The 10,322-nt window shown below is 44.0% G+C and overlaps 1 protein-coding gene across 1 annotated transcript in view; it reads left to right on the top strand.

The window, feature by feature from the left end:
* The window catches only part of LOC126235280 (kelch-like protein 10), a 170,201-nt gene extending 163,685 nt beyond the window's left edge, over nt 1–6,516 (top strand). Inside the window, exon 13 of the mRNA XM_049944006.1 lies at nt 6,211–6,516. Within this exon, the coding sequence (XP_049799963.1) occupies nt 6,211–6,372 (162 nt within the window). The 3' untranslated portion in view covers nt 6,373–6,516. The remainder of the gene's footprint in view (nt 1–6,210) is intronic.
* Nucleotides 6,517–10,322: the final 3,806 nt, after the last annotated feature.

A 10,322-nucleotide genomic window follows, 5' to 3' on the forward strand; every position in this document is an offset into this window, starting at 1 on the left:
ATTATTATTGTGTCTTTCAAAATACATAAATGAAGCGAGTTATGTAAAGAAGCCGGCCGAAGTGGCCGTGCGGTTAAAGGCGCTGCAGTCTGGAACCGCGAGACCGCTACGGTCGCAGGTTCGAATCCTGCCTCAGGCATGGATGTTTGTAATGTCCTTAGGTTAGTTCGGTTTAACTAGTTCTAAGTTCTAGGGGACTAATGACCTCAGCAGTTGAGTCCCATAGTGCTCAGAGCCATTTGATTTTTTTATGTAAATAAACTGTCAAAACTTCACTGATTTACAGAATTCATTTTATATAAGCCGCAAAGTGGCAGTGAGAGGGATGTACTGAGTATGAAGGGTTCCAGAGAGAAGCTAGGTTAAAGGATTTAAAATTTTCTGTGTTAAAAGAGCGTGAACATGTTCGCATGCTGAAGTTTTTATGAGGAAAGTGAAGAGGAATGAGGCAGCACGTTCCCCACTTTTCTTTCACAAGGGGAGGCCGCCAATTGCGAAATTCAGATTCGATTCATACTGCGCATAATAAAAGCTCATGGCCAGAGGTGTAATGTGGCAAAGCACCAAGATGCACTTTTCAGCCGTTGTCGAGAAAATCGACAGTTAAAAGAAACCGTTGCGGTGAAATACTCTCTACGAGTAACAGTTTTCCACAGCGTCGTGGCGCAGCGGTAAGCGCTCGGGTTCGTAATCCAAAGGTCGCCGGATGAAATCTCGCGCCATGCAACTTTTTTTTTTAGTATTTGTTTTTTGTAATTCAAATGTATACACACACACACACACACACACACACACACATATATATATATATATATATATATATATATATATATATATATATATATATATATATATATATATATATATAAAATTCCCGGCAATCAGTTGCAACAATTATGCATATTATAAGTTGTTGAAAGTCGTTTGTCGTGGAAAAACTGACGACTTCGAACATCATTATGTTTTCCGCAAACAAAGTTGTATTTTACAAATGTGATTAATTGTCTTCATAATGTTAACCACGTATAGTTAACGGAAGACGTAGAAACGATATTCCGAAACGAATACGTATAGCGTAAGTCAAACGTTCGAATTAGAATAGAGACCCCACGAACACAAATTTGCTGTGGCAGGTATGAAATATAAACTCCGTTACTCGCACGTTACACTTGAAGGACAGATGTTGAATGGGCCGAAACGAGCCGCCGCATAACAGCGTAGTTACCTGCTAACTTCGAAAGAAGGTAGATGCGGTCCCTAGCGCAACTTATAACATCGCCGAAAATCAGTGCGGACGTGAAAACTTGGGTACACCCTGTCAAACAAACGGAAAAATGGAGGCGGTACAATTGGAGAGCGATCCGCCTTCACCAACATGCATAAGCAATTCATTAATAGTATATATATATATATATATTTGAATTACAAAAAACTAATAATAAAAAAAATTGCATGGTGCGAGATTCGATCCGGCGATCTTCTCATTACGAACCCGAGCGCTTACCGCTGCGCCACGACGCTGTTGAAAACTGTTAATCGTAGAGTGTATTTCACCGCAACGGTTTCTTTTAACTGTCGATTTTCTCGACAACGGCTGAGAAGTGCTACTTGGTGCTTTGCCACATTACACCTCTGGCCATGAGCTTTTATTATGCGCAGTATGAATCGAATCTGAATTTCACAATTGGCGGCCTCCCCTTGTCAGTCATTAAAAAGTAGCATATTCACCTTTTTTGTGCTCGGACATGACCATTTTTCTGCTGATAAACGTAATGCTTGATTTCTGGCAAATACGAGCTGCCAACTCCACTTTGCATAGTGCATAGTAATAGGGACACAGGCGTATTCCATCAATCACATAGCTTCGATGTTGGTTTCAAAGCTCATCTCCTCAGAGATAGGGGAATGTACAGCCTATATACTATGTGTCTGAAAAGGCCCCATACCCAAAGGTCAAAACAGTATGTTGTATGTTGAAATACACTCCTGGAAATTGAAATAAGAACACCGTGAATTCATTGTCCCAGGAAGGGGAAACTTTATTGACACATTCCTGGGGTCAGATACATCACATGATCACACTGACAGAACCACAGGCACATAGACACAGGCAACAGAGCATGCACAATGTCGGCACTAGTACAGTGTATATCCACCTTTCGCAGCAATGCAGGCTGCTATTCTCCCATGGAGACGGTCGTAGAGATGCTGGATGTGGTCCTGTGGAACGGCTTGCCATGCCATTTCCACCTGGCGCCTCAGTCGGACCAGCGTTCGTGCTGGACGTGCAGACCGCGTGAGACGACGCTTCATCCAGTCCCAAACATGTTCAATGGGGGACAGATCCGGAGATCTTGCTGGCCAGGGTAGTTGACTTACACCTTCTAGAGCACGTTGGGTGGCACGGGATACATGCGGACGTGCATTGTCCTGTTGGAACAGCAAGTTCCCTTGCCGGTCTAGGAATGGTAGAACGATGGGTTCGATGACGGTTTGGATGTACCGTGCACTATTCAGTGTCCCCTCGACGATCACCAGTGGTGTACGGCCAGTGTAGGAGATCGCTCCCCACACCATGATGCCGGGTGTTGGCCCTGTGTGCCTCGGTCGTATGCAGTCCTGATTGTGGCGCTCACCTGCACGGCGCCAAACACGCATACGACCATCATTGGCACCAAGGCAGAAGCGACTCTCATCGCTGAAGACGACACGTCTCCATTCGTCCCTCCATTCACGCCTGTCGCGACACCACTGGAGGCGGGCTGCACGATGTTGGGGCGTGAGCGGAAGACGGCCTAACGGTGTGCGGGACCGTAGCCCAGCTTCATGGAGACGGTTGCGAATGGTCCTCGCCGATACCCCAGGAGCAACAGTGTCCCTAATTTGCTGGGAAGTGGCGGTGCGGTCCCCTACGGCACTGCGTAGGATCCTACGGTCTTGGCGTGCATCCGTGCGTCGCTGCGGTCCGGTCCCAGGTCGACGGGCACGTGCACCTTCCGCCGACCACTGGCGACAACATCAATGTACTGTGGAGACCTCACGCCCCACGTGTTGAGCAATTCGGCGGTACGTCCACGCGGCCTCCCGCATGTCCACTATTCGCCCTCGCTCAAAGTCCGTCAACTGCACATACGGTTCACGTCCACGCTGTCGCGGCATGCTACCAGTGTTAAAGACTGCGATGGAGCTCCGTATGCCACGGCAAACTGGCTGACACTGACGGCGGCGGTGCACAAATGCTGCGCAGCTAGCGCCATTCGACGGCCAACACCGCGGTTCCTGGTGTGTCCGCTGTGCCGTGCGTGTGATCATTGCTTGTACAGCCCTCTCGCAGTGTCCGGAGCAAGTATGGTGGGTCTGACACACCGGTGTCAATGTGTTCTTTTTTCCATTTCCAGGAGTGTACTTAATACGCGGGTAATCCCAAAAGTAAAGTCTCCTATTTTTTTATAAGTACATAGACCTGTTTATTTCTACAATGGTTTACATCGGTTTACAGCGTGAACATTTAGCTGTTTTTCGACATAGTCACCATTTCTGTCGATGCATTTTTGTAGACGCTGTGCAGTTTGTGTATGCCCACTTCATACCAGCTCGCCGCCATGCTGTTTAGAAAGTTATGAACCTCTTCTTTCACCTCGTCGTCAGAGCTGAGTCGCTTTCCGGCCAAATGTTCTTTTAACCTAGGGAACAGGTGATAGTCACTGGGCGCCAAGTCAGAACTATAGGGTGGGTGGGTCATTATGATCCACTGAAACTGTTGCAGGAGAGCAACGGTTTGCCGAGCGGTGTGTGGGCGAGCGTTGTCATGGAGAATGTGTACGCCCTTGCTCAACATTCCGCTTCTCCGGTTCTCAATTGCCCGTTTGAGTTTTTCAGAGTCTCACAGTACCTGTCAGCGTTAACTGTGGTCCCAGCGATTCAGCTCCGACGACAAGGTGACAGAAGAGGTTCGTAACTTTCTGAACAACATTGCGGCGAGCTGGTATGACATGGGCATACAAAAACTTCCACGGCAGCTACAAAAATGCATCGACAGAAATGGTGACTATGTCGAAAAATAGCTAAATGTTCAAGCTGTAAACTGATGTAAACTATTGTAAAAATAAACAGGTCTATGTACTTACAAAAATAGAAGACCTTACTTTTGGGATTACCCTCGTATATTTATTTTATCTAAGTCCAAAAAACGCTAAAATACAATATAATCTTAAAATCAAAACCTGATATTAACGATTGAGAGAATTCCACCCTTTTGAGTCCAGTGTTCAGCAGTCAGAATAGCACAGCCCTTTGCTGGAAACAAGTCTTCCGTGTCACAGGGTTCATTCAGATTACTGCAAATTGGCAAGTGTTCAAGAGTTGTGCTTCGCCTCACATTCACAGAGCTTACCGTCATAGAAACCCCACTTCTTTAAATTAGTCTTCACCTTGTGACCCCTGTTCATGACCTTTTGAGGGTCTCGTAAGTCCAGATCTGGACATGACAGCCTGATAGCAGATTCTCTTTTGCTGCCTGTAATCCACCAGGGGCTTTGTTCTTCATAGCTCAGTTTGGTGGGCTACAGCTGAAGCTGGAATTGTTGCAAGGAGGAACCTTTTTCTGGATGTCAGTCGTGATGGAAAAGTATGAGCCCTTTCTTCTTTTGAATCTCCACTGCTACCTTTTTTCCTACATCTGGAGGTATTACTCCCAAGAGTGGAAAAATCTTATTGAATGGAGTCGATATTTGGCACCCTTTGACTATGCAGCTAATCTCATCGAGAGCCACATAAACTTGATGTACAGAGTTACTCCAGACTGGAGCAGCATACTCCGCAGCAGAGAAACATAGAACACGAACAGACGTGCAGAGAATGCTGGGCTGCTCTCCCCTTGTGACATTTGTCAGTGTGTGGATGAGGTTGTTCCTGGCGCATACCTTTTTGTCTCATGTCTCCAGTGCTTGTAAATTAAGGCACAATCTAGTTTTAACCCTAGATGTTCGGGGTGAACACAGTGATTTAAACTCATCCTTTCCAGAGAATATGTATTTCTATCATCATGCCAAATACAGGGATTTATGGGTCTCCATGTCATCCTTGATATCTTGGGAAGTATCTCTAAAGTTATGTTTTGAAACGATTTGTCACCACTTGTGCGCAATGCTTCATTACATTTGTGCCGACATTGGACAACATGGGACTTGATTATTCCTGTAGAACTGTCTGGTGTGGTAAGGTCCAATCAGGTATATTGATGACATCCCAGCCCATATCATAACATGAGGCTGTTTCTTTTCCCATTCTTGCGTGTAATGGAGATTTTCCTTAGACTAGAAAATCACATTCCTCCTGCACGAACTGCGGTACATTGCACTCTCATCAGCAAGGCATGTCATTTGGGAAGCAGGGTAGCAAAACATGGTGAGCTGCAACTCATTGCTCCATGTTGTCACATAATTCATTCACAAGCATTGGGCCGGCCGAAGTGGCCGTGCGGTTAAAGGCGCTGCAGTCTGGAACCGCAAGACCGCTACGGTCGCAGGTTCGAATCCTGCCTCGGGCATGGATGTTTGGGATGTCCTTAGGTTAGTTAGGTTTAACTAGTTCTAAGTTCTAGGGGACTAATGACCTCAGCAGTTGAGTCCCATAGTGCTCAGAGCCATTTGAACCATTTGAACAAGCATTGGTGAAAGGCCATTCATTTTCAAGTTTGTTTGTTTCTTTCTTTTATGTCGCCGTGCAGTATTGTCCACAGCAACTAAACTTCAGGTATTCTTTTGATAATGTAATTCATTGGAGACTGATCATTTGACTGAACGACAGAGGCAAATGTTTTGTGTCACATTTTTTGAAGAGGTACGGGTACTTCTTGGACATTCTGTTCAAATGGTTCAAATGGCTCTGAGCACTATGGGACTTAACATCTTAGGTCATCAGTCCCCTAGAACTTAGAACTACTTAAACCTAACTAACCTAAGGACATCACACGCATCCATGCCCGAGGCAGGATTCGAACCTGCGACCTAGCAGTCCCGCGGTTCCGGACTGAAGCGCCTAGAACCGCACGGCCACCACGGCCGGCGGACATTCTGTACTTCTACAGCCTAGGGTCACATTGTTCTACTTTCTCTCCAGTATTAAAAACTATGGCTTATATACACAGCTCCTATTTGTCCCTTGACCCTCACAGACTGGTAGAGCACTCAGTGGCAGTCTTGTCCGCAGGGAAGCGAGGAAGAAAGTGACCCGGAAGAACCGATGGATGCGATGGATGAGGAAGAGGAAGAAGATGATGAGGGCAGAGGCGAGGGTGAGCGCGACACAGATTTTGACGATGTAGAGCTGGATCTGGACCGCGACAGTGACTCCACGCCAGAGCTGGACTGAGCTGGTGGCCTTTTCTGGACGCCACTGCTGGACACATTCGGGGGCGCGACTCTTTCGGCCTTCCAAACCCACCGTGCTGAGATGCTGCTGCTGCGCCACACCACCCTGTTTCGGCTTCTTAAATTCCACAGTTCCCTACCTACAGCTTGCTGCCATGTTCCGCGCTAGTGCCGAACAGTAATAAAGAAGTTTTTCTATCTTGTTACGAACGAGTCATATCTTTTGATCATGGATGAAGGTAAATACATAGCATGAAATGATCTACATTGGAATAGGAAAGTAAGCGCACAACACAGAAGAATTAATTTTATTCATTGAGCATCACCCTAAAAAAATGAATATCCACTACATCATGGAACTTTCATACTAACATGGCTGTAAAGTAATAGTTTAAAAAGTAAATTTTCTTACAGCCTCTTAATACTGACACAATGATACTGTTCAACGTGAACTCACAAAAATCTCTAATGAGCTCCTGAGACAGACTTTAGCTTGGTTTTCAACTAGCACTCCAACTCCACTGTATGACATGGGTACAGAAAGTGATTTCCACTGACATCTGTGAGTGTATGCAAATCATATTCATATCTTAACACACAGAATACAGTAAAAAGAGAGACTTAAGTCCATTCTACAGTGATAAACCAAAATCCAGCTACGGAATTTTGACATTTGTTCAGGGATATTTTCTGAGTATTTTGGTATAAGAGTTACTTCGTCTCGGGTGGCTTTCTGCAGAGTAAATACATTTAGTCTGATTTCTTATCCCATTTTATCTTCATGTATGTATTACACTGAAAATATCAGCACAACAAAGCAATACTGATGGGGTGTGCTGCAGGTGTCATTTGGAAATAGACTTTCTCCATTCACTAATGGTACTTACTATTGACAACAATACCGTAAAGCTCAGTTAAACCTTCAACCGCAAGCTAGCAATCAGTACTGCTCGATTCTGTCTTGGATTTGTTTCTCCAGCAGTGTTAATTGTGTGTTATCGGTGATACACAACAGCATGAACACTACTGACGAACAGTTGTCGCATCGTTTCAATGAATTTCGTACCCATCAGCTTCTGGCGAACTTCGCCAGAAGATGATGGGTACGAAACTCATTGAGCACAAGACGACGCCACCACTCGGCTGATAACCCGAGAAGAATTCATCAGTGGAATACGCCGAGAAAGACTGCAATCGCATATAGTTGACCAATATCCTTTTCATGTATGGGTTCACTTAACACAATGCGTGAGTGGCACAACATTGCAATGCTAAGTTGTTCCCACAGTAATAGCAGTTACATCATAATACTTTTGCCTCTGTGATATCTGTTTTAGTCATTTAATTTGCAGACTACTTACCTGTTGTGAAGGCACTTTCACAGAAAAAGAGGTAACTGGAGGAACAAACTAAACAAGTCATAATTATGTTAATACTCTTTAATGAGTTACCGGAGACCATAAGTCCCACGTTCAAAAATACTAATAAAGTATCCCTGAACAAGTTTCAAAATTCTGTGAGTGGAGTATAGATTCATCCTGTATAATCTTGTAAATAGGTGGGTTATCACAGAGAAACACATGGTACCATAGCTGCTTACGTAACAGAATGATGTGTCCTGGCTGCACTAACATGTATCAGTGTTCTCTGAGACGTTTACCATATTGTAATACGATTTGATCTGACATTATGAGGAGCTAGAACATACATTTATTTTATTTCTCTGAAGGGGCCCACATTATGATTCAGACTTTGTCTGTCTCAGGGTACAGTTTGGATTACTCACAAAGCGTTTTGCCATTTTGCTTTCAGCTAATCTTCAGTTCTTAGTAGAAAAGTAAAAACATCCATTGTGTTGATGTAATGCCACATTAGGGACTCCAGGAAGGAAGATTTTGTCCCACTAGATACACTGTCTCATACTGCTCATCAATGGCATGATATCGCTTAATGTTTGCTACCACCAATATACGTTCTATGTGTGCTTAATGAGTGATGGTACAATGCTTTAATTTTATACTTTTATTTGTTTCCCGTATCCTTCCTGTTCTTGTTCATGCAACCACATTCCCATTGCATCTGACGGCTCCGAGTAATTAGTTGAAATGGCCAGATGGCAGATTGTAATGTAGTTGTACCAAATATTGTTGTATTGGGAGTGGATGGCGGAGTTGTTATGACAGGTTGAGGCGGGGGGAGGGGGGGGGGAGGCTACTGAACCTTTGACATCCACACAGGCGCCAACTCCATGGGGCCTTAGGGGGCTTTGTAATCACAAAATTGTGTTAGAATTTTTTATTGTCCTTGTTTGTCGATAGTTACCTTTTGAAATACGTTCAGTAATGACTTAAAACAAATAATTATTACGTTAGTAAGCAGGTTAACTGAAAACGAGTGGTGTGAAGCCTGATAGGGTTACCGTGCTGCGGTCACACTTACAATTTGCCCCCGTGCGTGAACCTTCGGGTAAAGTCTGGTGCCGGCGGGCCAGCACTGTGGCGGCAGGCATCAGAAGGACTGGAACAGAAGTGCCTGGAACCCTCCACCTCGCGTCGCCTTGATGCTTCGAGACTTTATGATGCCACAGCTATATAAAGCCCATCCTGCTGTCGCAGTCATTCAGTGTGGATAGTTCCCTTCAGTGCATGCTGCAGACGTGCTTAGTGTCCTATTTTAGTGTCTAGTGGACTATTTTATATGACCATATTTTATCGTTTACTTTAGTCCCTTAGTGTATTGTAAATTAAGTTTGCAATGGATAAATCTGTTAGCGAAAAAGTATGCTTGGAAGTTGATGATACTGCTAGTCAGCCTTTAACAATTATTGTGTTGTCAATTGCTTCGTCGTCTTCAGGCGAGAATCGTTCACAACCGAAACCTGGACAATCCGGTAAAAGAAGATAATTTCAGAAGTCTTTGGTGATCAAATATACATGGCTAGAATATGAAGCATCTATCGAAAACGTTTTTTGCAAAACCTGCAAAGAGGCAGATGCAAAAAATCTATTACAATTTTCCGTAGGATTTTCTAACTGGAAAAAGGCTTTGGAATAAATCCGTCTTCATGAAAATATGTTTATGCATAAAGAAGGTATTCCGAAAATTAAATTCTATCACTAACCGAAGTGTGGCCTCCCAATTGAATGAACAGTTAGATAGTAATGTGAAGAAAGGCCGTTTAGCTCTTGAGACAATTTTTACTATCGTGCAATTTGTATGCCGACAAGGTTCGGGGTATAAGTGGATGTCCCACGATATTCAAAACGAGGTCATTGATCTACTAGGAACGTCTGTGTTGAGAAAGATATTGGCTTCAATCAAGAAGACTGAACATTTTCCTATTATGGTTGATGAAACAAGTGATTCTTCGATTCATGAACAAGTGTCGCTTTGTATTTGTATTGTCGATGATTTCTAATCATCAACGAAGAGTTTATTGGCTTATACGAGACCCCCAACACTGAATCACAAACCCTATTTAGTATTTTAAAAGATGTTTATGCTCGTCTTGATTTGTCGATGGATAACTTAACAGGACAGTGCCATGATGGTGCCTCGAATATGAGAGGTAAATTCAAAGGACTAATTAGTTTTGGATATACAACCAAAAGCACGTTATATGCACTGCAGTGCCTACAGTTTAGACTTAGTAGTTACAGACAGTCTCCACCATCTTACGACTATGAGGGTTATTATGACTTTAGCCAAGGACTTAATAAACACCGTAAGGGAACCCAACAAAAGGATGGGACTTTCCAGAAACATACGCTGTGAGAGCGCCAACGACCAAGCTGGTCTACAACCCCTTACCCGTCTTGATGGACTATGTGAGCTTCTAGTATCTTGGGAATATTGAAAAACTTTGAAGAACTTCTAAAGTTTTTTGGAACATTTTCTGCAGAGGGCAAAACTGAGGCAGGTTACAAATGTGCAGGCTACCTTGAGTCAATG

This window comes from Schistocerca nitens, chromosome 2 (assembly GCF_023898315.1).
Source record: "Schistocerca nitens isolate TAMUIC-IGC-003100 chromosome 2, iqSchNite1.1, whole genome shotgun sequence".
Taxonomy (NCBI): domain Eukaryota; kingdom Metazoa; phylum Arthropoda; class Insecta; order Orthoptera; family Acrididae; genus Schistocerca; species Schistocerca nitens.